This window comes from Lonchura striata, chromosome 23 (assembly GCF_046129695.1).
Source record: "Lonchura striata isolate bLonStr1 chromosome 23, bLonStr1.mat, whole genome shotgun sequence".
Classification (NCBI taxonomy): Eukaryota; Metazoa; Chordata; class Aves; order Passeriformes; family Estrildidae; genus Lonchura; species Lonchura striata.
The window spans coordinates 9564766-9589331 of record NC_134625.1 but is presented as its reverse complement, the minus strand read 5'-3'; the positions used below and the strand labels follow the sequence as shown (position 1 = coordinate 9589331).

The 24566-nt window shown below is 50.0% G+C and overlaps 2 protein-coding genes across 3 annotated transcripts; both read right to left on the bottom strand.

The window, feature by feature from the left end:
* Window positions 1-956: 956 nt before the first annotated feature.
* Window positions 957-5846, bottom strand: PTS (6-pyruvoyltetrahydropterin synthase). 2 transcript variants are annotated; one of them, XM_077788070.1, is made up of 6 exons: window positions 5717-5846; window positions 3555-3634; window positions 2848-2870; window positions 2421-2477; window positions 2056-2126; window positions 957-1409 (listed from the first exon to the last, which is right to left on the bottom strand). In XM_077788070.1, exons 1-6 carry the CDS (start codon window positions 5746-5748, stop codon window positions 1271-1273), a joined length of 402 nt encoding a protein of 133 aa, XP_077644196.1. In that variant the 5' UTR covers window positions 5749-5846; the 3' UTR covers window positions 957-1270. The 2 variants fall into 2 exon arrangements, with proteins under 2 accessions (XP_077644196.1, XP_077644195.1); XM_077788069.1 differs by lacking the exon at window positions 5717-5846 and adding an exon at window positions 4779-4903.
* A 1431-nt stretch (window positions 5847-7277) lies between these two features.
* Window positions 7278-22338, bottom strand: BCO2 (beta-carotene oxygenase 2). Its single transcript, XM_077788026.1, is given in 14 exon segments — window positions 7278-7398; window positions 7700-7810; window positions 8172-8354; window positions 8502-8639; window positions 11147-11314; window positions 11834-11994; window positions 12122-12250; window positions 13378-13480; window positions 14829-14944; window positions 15860-16071; window positions 17258-17462; window positions 21241-21333; window positions 22117-22271; window positions 22273-22338. Coding segments are annotated over 14 exon segments (1932 nt in total). The 5' UTR covers window positions 22317-22338; the 3' UTR covers window positions 7278-7284.
* Window positions 22339-24566: the final 2228 nt, after the last annotated feature.

Below are 24566 nucleotides of genomic sequence, written 5' to 3'. Positions count from 1 at the left end.
TCCCAGGGAGGGGAGTGAGGCTGAAGCAGGGCACAGCACAGAACTGAGCTCAGGCACAGCAGCCCCCACCTGCCATGCCAAAGCACTTTTAAACCAGCCCAGGTATTTTTTTGGCAGTGAAAACCCCACTTTACCTCAGCCTGGAGCAGAGCGTGGCCAAGGTGGACAATTAGGCAAGCTTCATTAGACCTCCCCAAAGAGGATGTTTGTCCATTATTCAAATACTCCATTTCCTTGTAAAGCAAGGGAATTGCTGTCCTGCTTATCAGTTTGTTTTTAATTATTATGCATTAAGTTATTCTTGATGGCCATTCCTAATTACTCCTCAGGACATTGATGTGACAAAGGGAATCCCACACAGCATTGCCACTGCTGCCTCTGGACAGACACTGGGATTTATTTGATGGCCTTTAGCCACGGGAATTGTGCAATAACCATTCCCTCACTGCCCTTCCTCAGCTTTCCCAGCATGGCCCCAGCTCCAGGAATATCCAGGATAATTGGGGGAGTGTCCATTTAAACTCCTCTCACAGCCTCATCCTGCTGCAACAACCTCCACTGAATTTTGGGCTTGATTTAAGGGTTGGTTTAAGGGTTGATTTAAGGGTTGATTTAAGGGTTTATTCTTGCACTCCCTCCCCAGGGCTCTGCCACCGCTGGGGCTGTGACATTCCCACTGCAGTTTCCTCAGTTTTCTGTTCTCACCAACATCCTGCTCCCTTTGGCTCTTCAGTTTAGATCAGAAATTTTTTTTTTTTTTTTTTTTTTTTTTTTTTTTTTTTTTTTTTTGTTGCCCACTACACCAATTCTACACACAGAGAAAGATTTGCTGGTCACAGGAAGAAACGTGTCTGCAGCACAGGAAAGAAACTTATAAGAAAAAAAGATATCGTAGTTCTGACTCTCAAAAATGCTTCTCTGTTTGACCAAGAAGCAAAGCAACACCAAAGCTCACATTATCTAATAATAATATAAATTAATTCAGTATTTAATCAGAGAGAAATCAAAGACTTTTGTGATTTTGCCAGGCCACCTCCTCTCCCCAGAGCTGCTTTATTTACCCTGGCACAATTCTAAATTTCACATCAGCTGGCAAAACAGGATGGTCTTGAGGAAAAGCAGAATTCTGAGAACCCAGAAGGGGTCTGAGGGTCCTTGTGAAACATCTGATGGAACACAGAACCCAGGGCTGGCTGCAGGAAATTCGGAGCAGGAATCCACGGAGCTGATTTTGGAGCATTTCTCCTGAGCAGCTGAGCTGAGGCTGATCTCACTTGACAATTGTCTCTTCTCCCTTGTAAACGACCACGTTCTGCTCTGTCTCCTGCACTTCCACCTTGTAAAGGATTCCCTGGGGCAGGAGCTTCTGGAGGCTGTCCCAGATGAACACCGCCACGTTCTCCGTGGTGCTGAGGGGAACAGAGCAGGGTCAGAGCTGGCTGAAATGGCAAAGTGACAGCAGGCTTTGCAGCCAGGATGGGCTGGGGGGACACTGACAGGCAGCAGAAATGGCCAAATGACAAAATTTGCTGCCAGGATGGACTGGGGGATGCTGAAATGGGAAAATGACACCAAATTTGCAGGCAGGACGGGCGAGGGGATGCTGAAATGGCAAAATGACACCAAATTTGCAGGCAGGATGGGCTGGGGGATGCTGAAATGGGAAAATGACACCAAATTTGCAGGCAGGGTGGGCTGGGGGGATGCTGAGGGGCAGCTGAAATGGCAGTGACAAAATTTGCAGACAGGGTGGGCTGGGGGATGCTGAAATGGCAAAATGACACCAAATTTGCAGGCAGGATGGGCTGGGGGATGCTGAAATGGCAAAATGACACCAAATTTGCAGGCAGGGTGGGCTGGGGGATGCTGAGGGGCACCTCAGCTAAGGGGGATTGTTGGGGTCACTGCCAGCGATGGGCAGGTCCTGCCTGCCCAGGCTGAGGTGATGGGGGCAGCTGGGCACAGGGGTGGGCACACACAGGTAAAGGCTGCTGCTTCCCAGGTAGGATCAGGCCCTGGAGATGCTCCAGCCCCTCCAGGAGGTCCCTCACCCACCTCACCACCTCAGAGAAGAAGGGCACATCCTTGTCCAGGTTTTTGTGGTCCAGCGGCTCCATGATCGCTTCCTGCAGAGAGAGGATGGTGACAGCCCTGTCCCTGCCTGCCTGAGGCTCAGGTAACCACACACAGCCAGGCAGGAAGGGAAAAAAGGGAAAGAGCCCCACAGCCTGCTGTGAAATTCCCAACTGGAGACATGGCACTGCCTCACACAACAGAGCTAAGGCATTTAAGTCTTCAATTATTCCCTAATTTCTTTTTTATGTCCTGCCATCAGCAGCTCACCACGACTTCATGCTGGTACCAGCCAAGCTCTGATCAATTCTCCCGGGGCATTGGAAGGAAAACTGGGCTGGTTTTACCTGCATGTATTCCTTCAGGTCTGTCAGGTTCATCACCATCCCCGAGACTGGGTCAATCTGCAGGGAAGCACAAGGGGGAATATCTGTGCTCATGTGAGCCACAAGGAGAATCTCTTCCCACTGTCACAGGGCTCCAACTCCACTCCTGTGATGTTCCCAAGGGCTTGATACAGCCTGGAAACAATTCCAGAGGTTCCACTCTCCCCTAAAAGCTGACAGCAGGCAGGAACAACTCACTGGAAGAGTCTTCAAGCACGAAAACAGCATTAAACAGCAAATCCTTGCTGTGAACAGGACCACAGAAAATTTTCCTCTCTAGTGGTGTGCACAGAGTTTCCAAAATACTCTGGGAAATCCAGGCATGGAGCCAGGACTGTGGGGATTCTGCCACACTGAGGAACAGAAAAAAGATGCTGGCTGCACTCACCTCTCCACGCACGGTGACCACAACTGAAAACAAGAAAAGTTCAGGTCACTGTGATGCCTGTGAAGCCAAAACCAAATCTGCTACAGCCCCTTCCCCGCCCACCCACAGGGTGCACTCAGGAGTGGGGCTGCTTTGATAAAATGAGGGGATGAGCCATAAAAAAGTGGCTCAGAGGCACAAAAATCCCTCCCCAGTGTCTGATGCCCCAGGCAGGCTGGAGATAAGCCTGTCTCCCCTGATAAAGCAGCTCCTTAGCAGAGGTTTCAGGGTGCCAACAACACAGGGAGCCACTCCAGGAACTGGAGAGATCTAATTCTGTGTGCTCGGGGTGTACAAATGGGAGAACTTGTGAAAAAAACCCCATTCAAATCATGTTTCCAGGCTGTTTAATTTGCATGGCTTTTGCTTAGAAAAATCTCCATTCCAATCACAATGATTCTGCAGAGTGTAAACAAGCAGATTTGATTCAAGAAGTGGCATTTGAAGATAAATATTTATTATCTATTCAGCCGAAAAAAATGACAAACCCATGCTATGGTTCAACCCCCTGCTGCTGAAATTCCCTCTTAATTCTTGATAAAAACACAAACCCAGCCGCTGAAAGCTGTACCAGGCTGCTGAGATTGAGTGGCCCAGCCCTTCTGGGGGTTAACTCCACCCCGAGAGCTGCATCACTCCACGAGCAAGGATGGAAATCAGCTTCCTACCTTTGTAGTTGTGTCCGTGGCCATTTGGATTGTTGCACTTCCCAAAGAGCTTCAGGTTCTCCTCATCGCTCAGGGATTTGCTGTGGGAAAGGCAGGCACGGATCTGTTCAGATCCTCAATTCTCCCTCTCCCACATTTAACCCAGCAGCTCAGGAGGCACAAACACAGACAGGAAAGTGTCTGGTCCATGAAAAGATGTTGTTGACAGCAGCGAATCTTTCCTTGCTCTGGTTTTGTGTCTGCCTCACAGCAGCTGCCTGACACCACTGCTGGATAAATGTTCAACATCTGGGCCCAAAATCACTCAGGCCTGGAGCAAGCTGCACATTTGGGTTTGGTATTGATTAACAAAGCTTAGGGAGCCCCTCCAAGAAGCACAAAGGAATTCCCTGGGAATCTTCCCTTTGAAACAATCCAGGGCCCTGCTCTGAGTGTTTCAGGTCAAGGCACATTTTGGGAACATCACAGAATCCCAGGATCTCTGAGCTTGGAAAAGAACGGTGAGATCATGGAATCCAACCAGACTCAGAGCACTGAGTGCCACATCCACGAGCTCCTCGGGCACCTCCAGGGATGGGGACTCCCTGGGCAGCCCCTTCCACAGCCTGACCATCCTTTCCATGGAGAAATTCCTCCCTGGGCAGCCCCTTCCGAGGCCTGACCATCCTTTCCATGGAGAAACTCCTCCTGATGTCCCACCTGAACTATCCTGGGCAGCCCCTTCCGAAGCCTGACCATCCTTTCCATGGAGAAACTCCTCCTGATGTCCCCCTGAACCATCCTGGGCAGCCCCTTGCACAGCCTGACCATCGTTTCCATGGAGAAATTCCTGCCTGGGCAGCCCCTTCCACAGCCTGACCATCCTTTCCATGGAGAAATTCCTCCTGACCTCCAGCTCTGGCACAGCTCGAGGCTGTTTCCCCTTGTCCTATCGCAGCCTGAGAGAAGAGGCCGAGCCCAAACCCTGCTTTGAGGCAGTTTCAGGTCAGGGAACAGATCATTCTGGGGGGGAACCCAGCCGGTCGGGCGATGTTTACAAAGCGAAAGCGCCACGGGCTCTGTCAGAGCACGGAACTGCAGCCGGGCGCTGTCGGATGCTGCGGGAAGGGGCCGAGCCGGGGACAAACCGGGCTGGGAGCCTCCTCCCGGCTCTGCGGGGCTCGGATGTGCGGGGCTCGGATGTGCGGGGCTCGGATGTGCGGGGCTCACCTGTGCGGGGCTCACCTGTGCAGGCGGTGGCAGGCGCTGAAGGTGACGGAGCGCGACAGCCGCGCCAGGCGGGCGGAGCGCGGCGACATCGCGGGGCCGGAACGGGGCCGGAGCGGGGCCGGAGCGGGGCGGCTCCAGCCCGGCTCGGGGCGGCTCCAGCCCGGCCTCATCCCGGCCCCGGGGCGGCTCCAGCCCGCGGGATCCGCCCGCCGAGAGCCGGGGATGCTCCGGTCCCTCCATGCGGGTGTCAGCCCCGGGGATGCTCCAATCCCCCCGTGTTCAGCCCCCGGAATGCTCCGGTCCCTCCGTGCCGGTGTCAGACCCGCGGATGCTCCAATCCCCCCGTGTTCAGCCCCCGGGATGCTCCGGTCCCTCCGTGCCGGTGTCAGACCCGCGGATGCTTCAATCCCCCCGTGTTCAGACCCGCGGATGCTCCAATCCCCCCGTGTTCAGCCCCCGGGATGCTCCAATCCCCCCGTGTTCGGCCCCAGGGATGCTCCGGTCCCTCCGTGCCGGTGTCAGACCCGCGGATGCTTCAATCCCCCCGTGTTCAGACCCGCGGATGCTCCAATCCCCCCGTGTTCAGACCCGCGGATGCTCCGGTCCCCCCGTGTTCGGCCCCAGGGATGCTCCGGTGCCTCCGTGCCGGTGTTAGACCCGCGGATGCTCCAATCCCCCCGTGTTCAGACCCGCGGATGCTCCAATCCCCCCGTGTTCAGCCCCGGGGATGTTTCAATCCCCCCAGGATGCTCAATCCCCCGTGTTCAGCCCCCGGGATGCTCCAATTCCGCGGTGCCAATATCGGATCCGGGGATGCTCCGGTCCCTCCGTGCCGGTGCTGGATGCGGGGATGTTCCAATCGCCCGTGTTCGGCCCCGGGGATGTTTCAATCCCCCCAGGATGCTCCAATCCCCCCGTGTCGCCGTTGGACCCCGGGATGGTTATGGACATACCTGAAGGAGCGTGCCCTGGGAATAACATTCATGGAGTTCAAGCAGAGGAACCCTGAAAGCTTTGGGAGAAGGGGGAGAGCCTGGATTTCTCAGTGCTGCAGGGTTTGGATGTACATTCCCTTAATTCCTGGGAATTGCCGGGGATCACGGAGTGGGTCAGGGTGGGAAGAGCCCAAAGCTCGGGGCGGGATGTCGGTGTGAGAGGAACCGGAGCTGTTCAGGGGGGAGCACAGAGCCCAGGCGGGGGCTGCGTGCTGGGGGAGCAGCAGAGCTTTAAACATGGAAGATTTGGGGACACAGCACGGCCTGCCTGCAATCCGCACAGGCTGGCACCTCAGCCTCTCACCCCTTTTCGTTTCCCACCTCAACGAGAAAAATAAATTAAAAAACAGAACCGATGGTGCCTGAACTGCATTAAACACCTCAGCATCGTTCTGCTGCCGGTGCTGGGGGGACGGGCTGCAGGAGGAGGGCAGGATGTGACAAGGGCCAGACAAGGTGACAATGTCCTGCAGGGCAGGGCTGGAACGGCAGCAACGGGAGCTGTTTGCCATCTAGTGGCTCCGAGCAGCTCGGCTGAGCCTCCTCCGCCTCTCCCAGAGCAGCAGCCCCAGGTAAAATCCTTTTTCTTCTCCCAAGACCTGTAAGGAAGGTGAAGGAAGCTCAGAGGAGGAAGAGCCCCAAGGGCGAAAGGGCTCCTTTGTTACTCAAGGAAATGATTCAAATAATTCTTCAGGCTTCTCAGAAATAGAACTGGAAGTGTTCACTGCTCACCCACCCAGCTACACCCCAGCAGCTGGAGAAGCCTGGATGACACAGGGGGCTCCTGGAGTTTGTTCTGCTCTGTTTAACCCCAGAAGGACACCAAGGCCACAGAGGAGCTCTCCGTGTTCCCTACTGGTGTTTCCTACTGGCTGAACTTGGAGCTGTCAGCCAGCAGAGCTGTGCCCTGCTCTGGAGATGTGTCCCTCACATCTACAAGACTGTGCGAGGGCAGGGAGAGAAAGGAAAAACTTCCCAAGGTTTTATTTGAGGGCACTGCTATGGTACAGAAAAAAGCACAAGCACAGCTTCTGTGAGTGTCTGCATCTATCCCCTGGAGTCCTCTGAAGGCAACCTTGATGCAAGGGAGGGGGATTTACTCCCCTTCACTGGGCCCACCTGTCACCTGATGGGTTTTACTCCTCTCTTCTGCTTTACGTATTTCAGCTAAAGTCACAGTCCTGAGTATTGATGTTCTCTTCTCCTCAGAGCACCAAAGGAAAGGGTTGATCACCTCAGTTTCCATTTTTTCCCTTGCAAGCCTCACCCTGGCATCCTTTGTGAACTGCTGCTATAGCTGGTCTAGCAAGATAGTAAAAAAAAAAAATGTAGATAAAGCAGTGGGCTGTGGGAGCAAAGGGGCTTTTGCCTTCCTTGGCTGTGTTTTGTTAGGAATACAGGAGGTTGTGGTGGAGAAAAAGCAGCTCCTGCATCCCAGACGTGATGGAAAGGTGGGAGGTGAAAGCAGCAGAGGTTCTTTCTGAGGCTGGCTCAGCCCCGAGTCCCAGGAGGTGCCCAGGAGCTCCTCAGTGGGCAGCGAAGATGCCGTGGAACCCGTAAGGCACTGGCACCCCGACTTCTGCTCGCCCCAGTTCCCGGAAGGTCTCTGCATCCAGGACGAGCAGGAAAGCACTTTGGTTCTGCAGGAGGAGCAGAAAGGAAGAGTGAGTGTCCAGGCTGAGCTTCTCTCCCCTGTTTGCACACGAAGCAGGCCATGGAGAGCAGCCCTGCAGGGCAGCAGAGCTCAGACTCACAGGTTCCACTCAGGACACGCTGACATTCAGGGGACAGCTCCTCCCTGCACAGCCTGGGCTTGGCCAGGGCAGGGCCAGCCACTCTGGGGAGCCAGAACTACCTGCCAGGGGGCCTCCAGCTCAGCTTTGAGGTTTAAAAAGTGAATTCATGCTGTGTGACTTTGACAAACTGCTGCCAGCAAGTTACCTCAGCGGGGGAGACCACCACAGACAAGATGACTCCGCTGTCCTCTGCCGTGGCGTTAGGCACTGGCACAAACACAGGCTCTGATGGGTAGGATCCCTCCTCCTGCCAAATCTAGCAAGCACAGCAACATATGGATCAGTTCCAGGGACAGATGGATGAGTTCCATTTCATTAATACTTGTCTATACAGTGAGCAGAGTTGCAAGTGCTCCCCACAAAGGCACCTGGAAATACTCTGTGCTCCAAGAAACTGAAGAGTTCAACTTTTGATTAACTTTTTTTGCATTCCAGGAGTGTCATGGTGCCATGCCCTCCTGTTTGGTGACTGTGCCACGTTCAGAAGGTGCCAGGTGAGGGATGAAATTGGGAACCACATCCCAGACCCATGTGGGCAAAGCCCCAAAACCCCCAGTAAATGTCACACCTTCAAATCCAGTTCAGGGGAAGGACTCGATGAGCTGACTTCAGCTCACCTTGAAATTCTTGGTCTCCACATCCACCTTGATCAAGGAATCCCCAACGAGGTGCCCGAATCCGCAGCCGTAGAAGTAGCGGTACCTCCTGCCGTTGTACCGTGCGTAATTGATCTGGGGGAACTCCAGGCCCCCAACTTCCTCAAAGCCCTCAGGGTGGAGATTTTCGTGTGTGCACCAGACCTGGGAGAAACGTGCAGAAATTACAGCAGGCATGGTTCAGCTCGGACAGGGCTGGTGCCACCAGCCACCACACGACCAAAAGTAGTTAAAGCTCTGATGCACAGGGCAGGAGCTGCTGCACAAATGCATTTATGGTTTGATACACACCTTGCCATCTGCACCTTTCACAGCCTTTGCCTGGGTGTAAGGCAGTGGGTTCAGGTTTTTCCCCACGGGTGTGTCTGAATCCACGTGCAGAGGGAGAACAAAGCGGCGAGGGAAAGCTCTGGGGATGGAGGCATAAACCTGTTACAGAGACAGAAAGTGATGGTGATGGAGAGAGGACAGACACTTCAGCCTAAATGCACTTTTGGGGAACATTTCTGCAGTTTTAGACACCCCTGAATTCTTCTTCTTCTTTTCCTTAAGTGTTTGACCAAGTTCTGGTAAGGTAAAGCACATAATGGAAAGAAGAAGTTTCTTCATGTTCCAGTAATTTACAGCAGAAACCAAAACCACAAGAATTAGAAGGGTCAGCAGTGCTCTCACAGTAATTAATGCCGAGCTGGGTATGCAAAGCAGCCCATTATCTCCAAATCCAGCAGTGGGACAGACACTGCACTATGTTTTATTTAGTTGGAACACGTTTCTGTTGCTTTACATCACTCTGTGGAGAAGCTGGAGAGCACTGTGCCTTCAGTGCCTGCAGTTCCCCTGCAGGATTCCCTCTTCCATGCTCAGGTACACGTGGATTCATGGCTGGAAGCCCAGGGGAATGATGTACAGCCCCCAGTGTGGCAGACACTCAGCACACTGAGAGAATAATTCCACCACTGCCACCAAAGCTCTGCTGAAGCCAAGTTCATAACCCAGCATATTCCTAATTAAGTAAAATAGATGAGGACTCTGTTTTGGTATCTTCCAGTTACCTCAATCCACAACTCACCTGTTCAGTTGTGAACTCCACTTTAATCACACGTATTAATCCTGAAACCCTGCTTTCAAAACTTTTCTGGCTCATGTAACCTGGCTGAGGAACTCTGCCAGACAAAGGGTAAGTGAGTCAGCAAATGTGGGGAAAGGAGACAAGCCATGCCCAGACACTCCTGAGGCTTTTGATGCAGTGAAGTTTGAGATTCTGTTCTGAAATGTCTCCTCTGGGTGGGTGTGGGTGAAGTGTGCTGCTGATGCCACTTGTCACTTGAAGAACATGCCTGCTGGAAACACAGGCCCAGTGTTGACACCAGGACACCTTCAGCCACATCAAATTCCAGAGAAGGAATTGTCGTGCTCAGAGAAGGACAAAAAAAAAAAAAAAGCTGGGATTAACACTCCGCTGTACTTGAAGATGCTCAGAAAATGCTGGAAAGGCCAAAATGAATGCCAAGAGAAAGCAGAACCGATGGGACACAGCTGTGCCTCTCAGGTCGGAGCTGAGTTGGTTCCAGACAGTTCAGGACACAGAGAGAGGAAGTTCAGCCCTGTCTGGACACGCAGCAGCCCCCCCAGCACGCTGCGTTTCCAACAAACACATCTGCAGGGTGAGAAACTGAGAGCACCCCCACTTTTCCCATCTGGGACCTATGCAAAATAATGCCCCTCACATGGCCTGGAACGGGGCTTTTCCCAGAGCTGGACACAATAAATCATTTATTTGAACGTGCTGTTGTGAGGTGCCTGTGGGGAACAGTGCAGGGGTTTCTGTGGTATTTGTGTTTCTGTGATTTTCATAAAAACTGCTCCTTTGCTGAACTAATGTCTTCAATAACAGGGTTCCTTTTTTTTTTTTTTTTTTTTTTTCCATTTAGAAATCATGCTACAACTTATTTTGCATAATTTCTTGGGGGAAAATTGTATTACACCAGGATAAGGAAAACGAATGTCATTAAAACCAAGGTTTTAAAACAGAAATAAATTCTTCCATGCTATGGAGCTCAGTGTTACACACAGAGCTTGAAGAGTTTAAAGGCATGCTCCATGGGAAGAGATTTAAAAGGAGATAAAGCACCAAGAGATGACCGAAACATAAATTTTAAGGAATTTAGAGATTTTAGAGGAGCTAAGATTTTAGTTAGAAATAAGCATTACTAGAGTTAATTAAAATAAATGAATAGGCCTCGATGAAGTTAAGAGTTAGTAGTTAACTAATAACTGATTGCTTGTCAGCACAACGTTGAGTTAGCTGGGTTTATAATGAAGAATATAAACTGATAAATTGCTTTTAGGAACATCAGACAATTGTGGGCCTCCTCTGCTCTGAAACCAACTGAAGACAAGGAATGGGAGTTCTACCAAGAGTTCATTTGTCATATTGGCATTGAAAAGGTGGAAAGGGCAGAAGGAGGAAGACTTCATTGACTTCCTCATTTTGGGACCCCTCCCATGGAAGGGACACCGACCCATTTCAAGGAACAAACTTCATGCTGAATAGCTTTTAAAATGATTAGCATAGGAAGTGAGGAATGGGATGTACCAAAATGATGAATATGTATTTATATTTTAAATATTCAATACTTGGATGGATAAAAGGGCTCTGTAATCACCTGGAAGCTGCGGTGTGGACTTGGGAGCGATCCCACACACAATAAACACACACTTTCTAACTTTAAACTGTTAGAGAGTTTTTGTCCATCACAGTTGGATATCAGTACTAGATCAATACCCATATTTTTTTAATAAATCATGATCATTTCAGTATCCATGGAGCTGTGCTCGTGCTGTCCCCACAGCGCTCTCCGTTCTACCCAGCTGAGCTTTGCTGCAGGAAAGCATCTCCCGCAGGGGCAGCAGAGCAGCAGAGGCAGGGCTCTCACCTGGTCCAGCCCTTCCCCGCTCCTCCTCATGTTCTGCAGCGTGTAGAGGGCCAGGCTGGAGCCCTGGTCCTGGCAGCACAGGTCCAGCACCACGCAGCCACGCTCCTCGAAGGCGTTGATCTGGTGGAAGCTCAGGAAGGGCTCGGAGCACCAAGAACCCGGCAGCACCTGCAGGGAGCACAGCTCTGCCTCACCTCACACGGCTTTCTCCTCTCTGCCCCCCATTTCAACCCCTCTCATTGCCTTCTGTCCTTGTGTTACACAAAAGAAGTGGTAACGCCTTACTTCAAGCCAGTAAGGAGCAAAATTGGAAATGAGAAGCCCAAAATGCCAAGCAGCCCCTTGGTGTGCATCTTTTCCAGGTTCTGACCTTTCTACACCCTGTAGTACCTGGGACTCACTTCAGCCCCTGAGCTCTAAACTGCTTCTTTCTGCCTGTCCTTTTAGGGCTGGCAAAGAAATGAATGAATAAAGAGGAAAACGCATGAAGAAATCCCACTTTTAACCAATCTACACCCCTGCTTTGAAGTGTTTTTTGCAGTAACTTCTGGCTTGATTCTTAAACTCCCATGGCTGCTATGTGGCACTTTTAGGAACAAAAGTTCCCCAAAAAATTGGGAAAAAAAAATTGTAAATTTGGAACTAAAGTTCCAGATTAGCTGCTGGAGGGGCCAAAGACCCCCTCACCTCCCCAGTGTGCTTGTTCACCACGTGGAAGTAGGTGTTGTGCTGAGGCTCCCAGGTTATCCCATCATAAATGGTTTTCCCACGGATCTTGGAGGTGATGATCTTCAACAGGTTCAGCTTGAGGGGCTGCTCGATGAAAATGATGTAGTTTTCAGTCATGCCTGAGGAGAGAAGGAAGGGATATCACCCAAATAGGAGGCAAGAAAACATCTCAAGGGCAGAGAGAACTGGCCAGCCCTTTCTGCATCGCATTTCCCCAAATTCCCCGGGTTTGGGGTGGAATCTTACCAAAGCTGTGGTAGTAGGATGGCTTTGCCCTGTCCCTGGGAGGGATGGAGCACAGCACTTTGGCCCCCTCCAACGTGTCCCCGTGGGCTGACTCCTGTGGGGGAACCCTGATGATGTTGTAGCTGGATCCTGGAAAGGGGAAAAGGGGTTCAAAGCAAACTCAGGCTCTGCTCCTTCCTATTCCCCAGGAATACTCGGAACCACCTCTCCTAAACTGGGCAGAAACCCAACAGGCAGCAAAGCATTCTGCAGAGGATTTGTCTACCAAAAGAAAAACAAAAAAAGGGAGATTGAAAGGAATCTTCTCAGTCTGGGAGAGTGCCAGCTCTGCCTGAAGTGCTCTCCTGTAACAGCAGGGGCAGGATGAAAACCAAGCTCACAGGAAATGAAAACTCTGTGCCTTAGTAATGCTCGTTTAATAAACCTAAGCAGATGAGCAGGAAAGGATGGCACTTCTGATTAATAATGATCTAGACTTTGGTATATCCAGCTGAAAAAAGCATGTGGTACAGAGCTGGACTTTGCTGAGGCCAAAAGGAAATGAAAACAGCAAAAATGAAAAATGGTCAAAACTGGGAAAATGTGGAGCTGTCCTAAAGGGTCACAATAAAGGGCAGTGGTTGTTTTCAGGGCCACTGGAAAAGAAGGATTTCACAGAGCTGACAGGGACTGATAGCTCTGGGCAGCCACGTGGATGGAACAGGATCCTATCAAGATGCTCAGAGTTCTGAGAAGAAGAAAAATATCCCATAAAACTCAGCTTTGCTGTAAGATAGCCAGATGACCAGAATAAATTCTATTTTATCTCCTCCAAAAACTCATATGGTGCTCATTAAAAGCCAATTATTGTAAGTGAAAAACATGTGGACTAACTGCTAAATTTCTTCAGATGATGCTTCAACATTGGATGAGACTTTAAAAAATCATTCTACTGTTTTCCAGCAAAGCTTGGGAGAGGAAGAGGACAATCTGCTGGATATTCACAGGCCAAAGTCAGAAGCATCTGAAACTAAATCCTGAGAGGAGCCAGTTTTATGGGACAGACACTGACATTTTGACTCAGGGACAGCAAATTCCAGGTCTCTTTGGGTGTTTCTTCAACAGCTGCTCCTTGAAGCAACACCAGAAGGTATCCTGTACAGCCTGCCCAAAAATCCAGCCTGGCAGGAGGTATCCTGTACAGCCTGCCCAAAAATCCAGCCTGGCAGGAGGTATCCTGCACATCCTGCCCAAAAATCCAGCCTGGCCATGCCCACCGTGCTTCCCATAGGAATTGCCCATGTTGTAGGTTGTCCCATCAGACTCGTAGTGGGGATGAGCTGTGGCCCCATTCACTGCAATAAACTTGCTCCAGTCCACCTGCAAATGCCAAAGATTTTCAGTCAGTGCAGAACTTCCCAAAGGGTCGGTTTTGTGGAAGTTTGAGGAAGAAGAGCAGATTTTATTCATTTTTAATAATGTGGGATCTGGATGCCAGCCTTCATTCTGCCTGCAAATCCTTGAAAAGAAGGATATTTCTCTATCAGTAAAGCAGGACTAATAGCAATGGACATTCCTTGGAAAACACAGCTATTCCTTATGGTTCAAGTGCTGACACAGTGGGAATGTTGCCCATGATAAGCACAGGCAGGTATGTGAAGGGACAGCCACTGCCCCAAAAAATCACCAAGAGTTTTGTCACTGGAAGCTCAGAAAACCAGGTCCTGCCAAGGCATCTCGAACTGGAGAGTTTAAATGTGAAATCATCCCTTCCACTTAGAAAAAAAAAAAAAAAAAAAGCAGTCTGCATCTAAAAAAAACAGCTTGAGGGGATTTTTTTTTAAATTTTATGACAAGATGGCTTAACAGAGCTGAACCTAAAATTCCCCAATTCCCCATGCATCTTTTCATGACTGCATTCCGCTTTACAAACAGATCAGCTGGCAAATCACCCAGGACAGCTTGTTGGCTGTGCTCTGCACACAGTTTATTCATGACTCACTACTGATCCTGCAGGCAGGGTGGCTGCGGTGGCTCCCTCAAGACCTGAGGGGTGCTCTGAGCTGGCATTTTTGGGTGTCAAACAAGCTCAGCAGTAAATAGTGATTTAGGAAGGGCAGAATCCTCCCTCAGCCCTTCTCACAGCTGTCCAGTCCAAATCCCCTCTTAAGGATGCGGGCAGGGGGACACGTAGCTTGTGCTGTGTCACCTTCTTCTGTCACATCCAGCTCCTGGGAGAGGATGCACAGGACACAGGGAAAACTCACCTGATGTTTTGGTCATTTCCTAGCAGGGGGGAGAACATCAAGTGGCAGCTGAACCACCCCTTTACAAAGGAGGGTTTGTTCAAGGACAGCTTTGGAGTGTGCAAAGCTTGAGGTGTAAAAAGCAGATAAAGAGAATTGATATGAAAGCAAAGCACCAGGGAAAAGGCAGATGTGAGATCAGCAAGTTCACTTTTTTCTCGTACACAGAAAAAAGTTGTTTCCTGTTCTGCTAAGAGGTGCAGACAAGCCCAGGCAAGCAGGGAGAGCAGAGGAGAAATGACAGCTGTGCCCAGCCAGGCAGTGCCTGCACCTCCAGCACGGAGAGCTGCCTTGCTGCTGCACGGGGACTCAGCAGAGAGATGCTGCAGCCCAGACAAATTCCTTTGGAACTGGAACTCCCCTTGATCCAGCAAGGTGTGGCTCTGCACCAGCTGTACCCCAGCTCCCTCATCCCTGCCCACCTTCTCCTTCGTTTCCAGCGTTTCTGGATCCACCTTGTGCATGCAGATGTTCTCGCTGCTGACATAATAATCCCCTTTGTACAGTACGTAGTTCACACTGCAGTTGTCGCTGGGCTCTGAAACAGAAATCCCAGAGTTGTGCACAGCTCTGTGCAGCTCATGTTACATTATGGCAAAGTTAGATGTGTGTTTAAACAAATAAACCTATTTGCAGTGACATTAATCCCCGTGACATTGATTAGAAATATCTCGCTAATCTACAAAGGGAAACTGCCTGTGCAGGTGAAGCCGGGTTAAAGGGACAGGACAAGGATGGAAATCACTGCTGGAGCTGGGTAAAGGCAGGTGAGGGATGTGAATAGGTCTGGAATGTCTTGAGGGAGCTGGGGTGACCATGAGTGAAGGTGTGAGCAGCTCAGGAAAGCACACATGACGTGGCAGGAGGGAAGAGGAGAAACAAGGATGCTCACAGCATCAGCCACAAGCTGCAAACTTCAGCCCTGTGCTGGTTTTAGTGGGGAACACTTTGCTTGCATTTAAGCCTCTTTCTTCCCTGACGTACACAGAATCCTAAAGGTGCTGGAACTTCCCTTCCTGTGCAGCACCATCCCTCACCCTACTCAATAATCTCCTGCCCCTTAGTCCAGGAAGGGAGGGATTAGCCCACTTACCCTACAAGCTTAGCCAGGCAAGGTGTTCTAAGGGCAAAGCTGTGTCTCAGGTAGAACATCAGGGTGTAATGCTCATTATCAGCACTGCACAGAATGTTCTCTTGGGGAGAGCTCTCTTTGGGAAATTTGCAAAAAGATCCAGTATGGAGCAAACTGAGGTGGTATTAAAACATTAAACTCTGCCTCCCCCAGCTGAGGCTGACACCAATTTGCATAATTTTCACATTTGGGTCATATTCTAAGAAAAACATGGGCTCACAGAAAGTCTGTCAGACTTCCTCACCCCTCCTTTTCCACCTAACCACAAGTTCCTCCAAGGAAATCTGAGAAGCCTCTCGTGTTTTACAGAACCACCCTTACGCAGCGGCTCAAAGCGGGACAGGAAGCGCCCAAAGATGCTCTTGCACGGGTCTGGCATGGCCAAGGTGCCAAACTCCGAGGCCACGATGCGGTTGTGCTGGCTGTTCCTCAGGTAGGAGCTGCTCTGCAGGAACCTGCTCCTGTAGGTCACCGTGCCATGGGCCAGCTGGAACTGGTGCAGCAGAGCCATGCCATCGAACCAGTGGTTAAACCTTCCAGGAGAGAGAAAAAAAGAGATTTAAGAGTTGGGCATTATATGATGTCACTACAGGACACGTGAAAGCACAACGTGAGCCGCTGCTATTACAAAGGTGAATAAGAGGAAGTTTATTTTCTGACTCCAGCATTTATACTTTTCCAAAAGTGACAGTGGATTGGAGAGTGAATGTGCCACCTCTCCAATGACATTGGACAAACTACTAGTGCATCAAATTTCTCTGCCTCTGTGGAGGAATGGTAAATAATAGATTGTTTACAGAAAGTAGTGTGAGAAAGTTCTCTACAAGAACATAAACTCAGAAGGCTTTAGAAAATCTTAAGAATCAGTGCAATAATATGATGCTCTGTAGTACCCTCTTTTATGTTTACTGATGTTTGCAAAAGGTGATTTCCAGATCCCAAACCAAATCAAAACAAGTGTCTTCACAGCTGTGGGATGTGGTGTCTACAAATGCTGTGTGGAAGGTTTTGTGGGAAATAATCTACACAGATAAACCACCCACTCCTGCAAGGGAATAGAGTTTGAGCTGTTCAACAATATAAATTATTACTGCAAACCCAGAGGCCTTTAGCTCTCAGCTTCTTGCAGGATGTTATTGTCTCCAAACCAAGGGATCTGTGAGACTCCCAGAACACCGGATGCTGTAACTCCAGGAATTTGAGGAGGAGATCAGCTTTGGCCAGTTGCTGCCATCAGCTGAACTGTCAGTTACACATTCCAAGCCACAGGGAGTAGGTGCCTTCTGGGAATATTTTCATATATTATTATTAAAAGTGTGTGGATTCACTTCTAAAGCAGCTCACGCCATTTGGCGCAACCAACTCTCCAAATTCCTGCCCTGGATTTGTTTCAGAGTGCTCAGGGGAGGATTTTTGTTCAGCATAGAGGACTAAGCTGGAGATGTTTTCTTCCCCATCCCTCCAGGGTGAGTGGGTGAGAGCCTGCCTGTGACTCAGCTTCTCCAGCCTGGGTGATGTCACCCTTCAGCTCCTCTTTGCAGAAAATGGGAGTTCCCAAATGAGGGAGCAACTGCTCTCAAAATAGTGACATTGAGATTCCTTCCTTCCCTTACGTAAAAAGAAATGAAAAGATGCTCTAAATAGCAATGGGGAGGGTCCCTTTTAGGTTTAGTCAGAGTTCAGACCAGAACAAATTAAAAATTCATTTAAAATACTTACTTGTCATTACCAAACTCAAACTTGCCGGGGCCATTCCTCAGCAGATTTCCATTAATCCACTTGGGGATATGTCCTTTGATCTTGGCTGGGATGGGCTCGGGGGTCTCCTCCACGCTCTGCACTAAGGGGGAGATGCATTGCAGCCCCCGGGCTCTGTGGCACAGGGTTTGCTCCTTGGGTGGGCTGGGCAGGTAATTCCTGAAACCTGCAAAGAGAGCAGGGAGAACACAAAGCGGGGAATTGAGATTTTCACTGGGCTAAAGTGACAAATGCTAGATCTTGAGATTAGATGTCAGGGAGAAGAGCATTCAGCATCTGCAAGCAGCCGGGTTGTGGTGGATACTCAAGGTAACGCCACAAAACCCAACATATCCACAGGGATATGTTGAAAACCCTGTGGATTCTGCTCTGCTCTAGTTAATCCACAAGAGACCCTAGCTCTGCAGCCCGAAGGAGGTAACAGAATACAGGATGATAGAAAAGATGACAGCTTTTCTTTCAATCAAAGAAATGCATATTTGGATTTAATTCTAAAAAAAAATAGAACACCAATGAAACTGAGCCAAAGGCCATTTACAGGACAAAAGAGACACACAAGTTTTATTTGGCAGGGAAGTAAGCAGAGAAGGATCATTTCTGATGGAGCCTCTGATTCGGCTGTAACAACCCCTGCGGAGAACAAAAGCCCCAGGAGAGCATGAAGTGATTGGAATGCTGTGAGCTACCAGCGATGGCAGTGATTGGCTCCCACAGCCTGGTTTGCAAAGCCTCATCAACACAAGGATTGCTTCAGCAATCCTTTTAGCTGCAGAGGTGGATTTAGCCGGGGGTGCCTCCCTGCCCAGGCTTGCACCTGCCCATCCTGCCCTCCGTGTAGCTGATAGTAAAAGCGTTTTAAAATCATGGGGATTTAAGGTTAAAAGGAAAATTAAGCTTAGTAGGCTCTAAAAATATATATACCCTGGGAATATGTAAGCCTTGTACCATGCTAGAACTGCACCTATGTAGCTAGTACATGATAAATTGTATAATTTTTAGATATGATTCTTGTGTAATTAAATATAAATACTGTTTAATCGTAAGAATAATCATGAGAAACTGTGGTCAGAAGCTTAAGAAAGATCACGAGAAACTCATGTCAATGTATACAATAGAACAATGTAAGTTTAATAACGATAGAATATAAAATACGTTCAGCTCGAAAGCCGTGTCAGAGTCAGATTTGGGTCTGTAGCCCTGATTCCCAGAGCTCTCAATAAAACACCTGCAGAGAATCATATCCTGTGATTATTTGTGTTCCTGAGACCACAGACCCAGCCTGAGCTGCTGAGCACTGAGCTGGGAGTGAAATACTGACCCAAAAGAGCACCAGGCAGGCAGAGCTCCATGACCCAGAGCTGCTGCAGCCACCACACACTGCAAGGAATCCAGGCTGTTCTGAATTCACTCTCATTCTCTGTTCTTTCACCACCCCTGCTCCTGGCTACATCCTTTAATCCAGGCGACCAAGTGTAGCTGATGCCCAATTTCCCTCCTCTGAAACCCTTTACTTAACACCTCCAGAGGAAATCTGCTGTTTCAGCCAGAATAGCTCCAAAAGACCTGAGCTGGCAGGCAGAATTCTGCTGAGCTTGTTTCTCTACACAAAAACACCCATAGGTTGGATGTTGGGATTGCAGGAAGGTAAAATGCAAGATTCCAGTGTAGATCTCCAATCTGCCAATTGCCAAATCCTCATTTAGATCTATGAAGTGTTTGCAGAAATGCAGATTTCATTTGCAGGGGTGCAAAATGCCCATTAAAGAATGGGAGGAACACATCCATAAGGAGATATTTTGAAGATTTCATTTGCAGAGGTGCAAAATATACATTAAAGAATGGGAGGAACACATCTGTAAGGAGATATTTTGAAGATTTCATTTGCAGGGGTGCAAAATACCCAATAAAGAATGGGAGGAACACATCCATAAGGAGATATTTTGAATCCAAGCAGAAAAAAAGCTTGCCTCAGGACATGCCTCAGGACAACAGTACATTGAAAGTTCCCAGAGAGCACTGTAAATGGAAATTTTGGAAAGATACATTCCACAAAAGATCCTCAGGGCTGGAGAAGACCTCCTGAGTTCACCCCTCCCAACTGTTGTCCCAGAAATTCTTATGTAAGAACTCTGTCATAAAAATTATGATGTCTACAGGCACTTACTCCCTCTTTGGATAACTGCTCCTTGTCCAGATGATCATGAAAATGCTTTGAATTTACCAAAGGACGAAAATCTTGTTTTTCTTGAAGCTCTGGTTTGTTGTTTTGATAGTTTTCCCTTCCTTGCACTGTATTTAGGGTGAAGAATCATATCACTTCCTAAGCTAAGTAAGCCAAGTTCTTTTTGTTTTTCTTGTCCTGTGATAACCATTCACGTGATCATCTCAGTAATCCTTGAAATCTGATCTAGTTAGAACTCATCTCCTTAGAATTCATTCCAAGGCATCCTCTACAAACTGGAGATCAATAGAATGGACTATAAACAAGAAGAATATTTAAGAGAACGCCCCAAACCTAGGCTAGAGAGGGAGAAAGATGAGCAGCAAGAGAATGGATTATTTTTTTCTTCTGGGCATCACTCAAATGAGCTGAAGATCCTGACAGAAATGAGTGCAAAATGGGAGAAACAAGACAAGTCATTGCAGACAATTCTGATTAGCTAGAGGGAAGGCATGCAAGAAGAAAAAAAAAAAAAAAAAAACACCAATCCTACATATTTTCCCTATTAAACAGAAACAGATTTGAAAAATACCTGTCCATTTTAATTGCACTTCAAATTAATTGCACTGAAGACATGGAACACAGAAAACTCCCCATGATCACAATGTTCCTGAGTATTTTCAAAAAAGGTTTTCAGCCTTGGGGGAAAATTCAGTTATACATTAAAACATTTTGTAACATCCAGCTGCCCAAATAGAGGCCCATCTCTCTCTGAAAAAGGCAGAAGACAGACTGTTTTTTATTATTAAACAATATGTAAATAAAATTACTCTTTCTATTCTGGCCACACTCTGAGATGGAAGAACTTCATCCCACGTTTAAAGCCCTATAGACCCAGTGGGGCTCTCTGTGTGTGCTTGAACACCTGAAAATCAGCACGAGATCTCAGACCCCTCATTTCTCCACCGTAGTTTCCATCCTTCCTCAGACTTTTAAAAGCAAGCTGAAGGATTTTGGGATCTCAGAGCAGAGGCAGTGCCAGACACGGAGCTGTAACTTTGCTCCAATCTTTCCTAAACCAAGATGACAATGACTGCAGAGTTATCCTGGTGGCCCTTTGCTTTGTGTTTCCCTGCACACTGTGCCATGATTTCACTGCCCAGAACAAACTGACAGCCCAGTATTGATCATTTATTGATTGTTCATGTGCAGAAATGGTGGGATGAAGGACCAGGCTCTTGAAGAGGAAGCTGCTGTGGGTGCAGCCACCATGAATCAGACATTAATTTGTATTTCAAGAGCAGTGGGTGAGACACAAAATCTGTAATGGATGACTGAACCATGGAGCCATTTGCTAACATTGGGATCACATGGGAGAGGGCAAAGCCATTTTGATTTTAATCTACAAACTCAAAGCCAAGGCTCAGGCACCACCTCTCCACGCACAGTCTGACTCGGAAGGACATCCAGAATTAAGGACAAAATTTAGCAAATAGAATTATTTCTATCATAATAAAAATTTCTGTTATATTCTTCAAGTAGGGAGAATGAAGCAAGAATTGTCTTTTCCCCGAGGATCATTCAAACTGGGAATAATCCTCTGGCACAGGCTGCGTTTTGTTCCGTATAAAACACAGACTGGAACGACACGAACGCAAAGCAGTTTTCCCCGACCTCAGCCCAAAGCAGAGCTGTGGATTTGTGCCCTCCAGACTCCAGCCTTGCCCAGGGCTGGAGCCCTGAGCTGCCACTGGGATTTCCGAAGGGAAGGTGCAGCACTTGCCTTGGGAGTGCCGGGACGTGCCTGTGCTGGGCTCCTTGTTCCATGCAGCTGCTTGGTTCCCCATGGCCAGGGGCTCAGGCACCGACTTCCTCGCTAACAGCCACAGGAGCAAAGGAAAACAGGAAAGAAACGACAGAAAAACACAGGGAAAAAATAAATGGAGAAAAAGAGTAGGGGAAGGCTCAAAGGAAAGAAAGGATGGCGACAGTGAGCTCAAGCACATGAAATAGCTGCTGATTTCCCAGCAGAAATAGTCTATGCTTTGGGGAATTCTGGTGGCACAACAAGGCAGATTTGAGATTTTTTTTTTCAGCTCTCTGGATACCTCGGAAGCAATGCTTTGAATTCAAAGGGCACAAAACCATCACTACCATCAAAAAGCAGAAATTCCCATGAGATCGGCCATGATTTTTATTGGTTCCTAATTTGTGAAAACGGGCAAGCAAATAAACAAAACAAAACAAAGAAACAAAAAAAGCCAAACAAAAAGCAGCTCCAGCTGTGCAATGATGACACGAAGAGCAGGGCCGGGCTGTGACAGAAAATCCTTTGGGGCAGTTTGCACGTTCAGGTTAAAGCCTCGGCAAGGATGCAGCTCCAAAGAACCCTCTGCCTGCCCACTTCCAGCTGGCTCCCTCGCACAGGGAATCTGCTGTGCGCTGCTTTTCCAGCTCTAGACCATCTGTATCTGCTGTAATCCTTGCCTGTGCCGTTTATCCATTCAACGAATAACAGACACTTTCTGCCATCTAACAAAGACTTCAAATCGCTCCGCGGCGAATTGCTGACAATCGGAATTGTCCTCCCGGCCCGTGGCAGCGGCAGCAGCCCCTTTCCGAGGGGACGGGATGCAAGGGATTATTTAACGCGTTTTACCTGGAATGAATTGCATCAAAGAGGAGAGGAAGTGCAGCAGGTGAGCGAGCAGGAGGCTGGCGGCGGACAAAAGGATTTTGGCCAACATATTCCGGCGGGCAGAAAGCATCGGCTGGGAGCGGCCGGGCGGAGGTAGCGGTGCCAGGGCAGCGAGCAGGAGGCAGCGATGGTCGGGAGAGGTGAGCGCTGCCTCTCATCATCCTTTCACAATAAGAGCCGTGCCCTGCCCGCCCTGCCCGCAGCGGCGCCGCGTTCTGCCGGCCGGGGCGGCTCCGCTGCGCCCGCCGGCCCCGAACGCTCCGCGCACCTGGGCCAGGTGAGCTGCCGCTGCCGGGGCACTGCTGCCACTGCCAGGGCACTGCCGGGGCACTGCTGCCACTGACAGGGCACTGCCAGGGCACTGCCAGGGCACTGCTGCCACTGCCAGGGCACTGCTGCCACTGACAGGGCACTGCCGGGGCACTGCTGCCACTGCCAGGGCACTGCCAGGGCACTGCCAGGGCACTGCTGCCACTGCCAGGGCACTGCTGCCACTGACAGGGTACTGACAGGGCATTGCTGCCACTGCCAGGGCACTGCCAGGGCACTGCTGCCACTGACAGGGTACTGCCAGGGCACTGCCGGGGCACTGCTGCCACTGCCAGGGCACTGCTGCCACTGCCAGGGCACTGCCAGGGCATTGCTGCCACTGACAGGGTACTGACAGGGCACTGCTGCCACTGCCAGGGCACTGCCAGGGCACTGCCAGGGCATTGCTGCCACTGACAGGGTACTGACAGGGCACTGCTGCCACTGCCAGGGCACTGCCAGGGCACTGCTGCCACTGCCAGGGCACTGCCAGGGCACTGCCAGGGCATTGCTGCCACTGACAGGGTACTGACAGGGCACTGCTGCCACTGCCAGGGCACTGCCAGGGCACTGCCAGGGCATTGCTGCCACTGACAGGGTACTGACAGGGCACTGCTGCCACTGCCAGGGCACTGCCAGGGCACTGCTGCCACTGCCAGGGCACTGCCAGGGCACTGCCAGGGCATTGCTGCCACTGACAGGGTACTGACAGGGCATTGCTGCCACTGCCAGGGCACTGCCAGGGCACTGCTGCCACTGCCGGGGCACTGCTGCCACTGCCAGGGCACTGCCAGGGCACTGCTGCCACTGCCAGGGCACTGCCAGGGCACTGCCAGGGCATTGCTGCCACTGACAGGGTACTGACAGGGCATTGCTGCCACTGCCAGGGCACTGCCAGGGCACTGCTGCCACTGCCGGGGCACTGCTGCCACTGCCAGGGCACTGCCAGGGCACTGCTGCCACTGACAGGGTACTGACAGGGCATTGCAGAGACCGCCAGGGCATTGCCACCGCTGCCAGGGCATTGCAGAGACTGACAGAGCATCCCCACTGCTGCCAGGGCATTGCAGAGACTGATAGAGCATTGTAGAGACTGACAGGGCATTGTAGAGACTGCCAGGGTATTGCAGAGACTACCAGGGCATTGCAGAGACTGACAGAGCATCCCCACTGCTGCCAGGGCATTGTAGAGACTGCCGGGGCATTGCAGAGACTGACAGAGCATTGCAGAGACTGCCAGGGCATTGTAGAGACTGCCAGGGTATTGTAGAGACTACCAGGGCATTGCAGAGACTGACAGAGCATTGCAGAGATTACCAGGGTATTTCAGAGACTGCAAGGGTATTTTAGAGACTGACAGAGCATTTCAGAGACTGCCAGGGCATTGCAGAGACTGATAGAGCATTGTAGAGACTGCCGGGGCATTGTAGAGACTGACAGAGCATTGTAGAGACTGCCAGGGCATTGCAGAGACTGATAGAGCATTGCAGAGACTACCAGGGTATTTCAGAGACTGCCAGGGTATTGCAGAGACTACCAGGGCATTTCAGAGACTGCCAGGGCATTGCAGAGACTGACAGGGCATTGTAGAGACTGCCAGGGTATTGCAGAGACTACCAGGGCATTTCAGAGACTGCCAGGGTATTGCAGAGATAACCAGGGCATTTCAGAGACTGCCACGGTATTGCTGTGACTGCCAGGTCATTGCAGAGACTGCCAAGGCATTGCAGAGACTGTCAGGGCATCCCCACCGCTGCCAGTCATTGTAGAGACTGCCAGGGCATTGCAGAGACTGCCAGGGCATTGCTGCCACTGGGAGAAATGCTCCAGCACTCTGTGCCAGCTGGAGAGATGGAAAGACAGGTAAGAATAGGATGAGGATCTGTTTATCAAAGCAGCCAAACTTCCAGGAAATTCCTTCAGAATTTCCCGTCACCTCGCCTTGCTGTTCACCTCCCAGAAATAGTTCAGAACCTGAGGAGCCATTTTGCACCATAATGAATGTTGGGGTTTCGGGAATGTTGGTTGGCACGCCAGCTTTCCCCACCAAATCCAGCAGGATGGGATCAGTGCTCTGCTGATCCCAGCCTGAGCTGCACCTC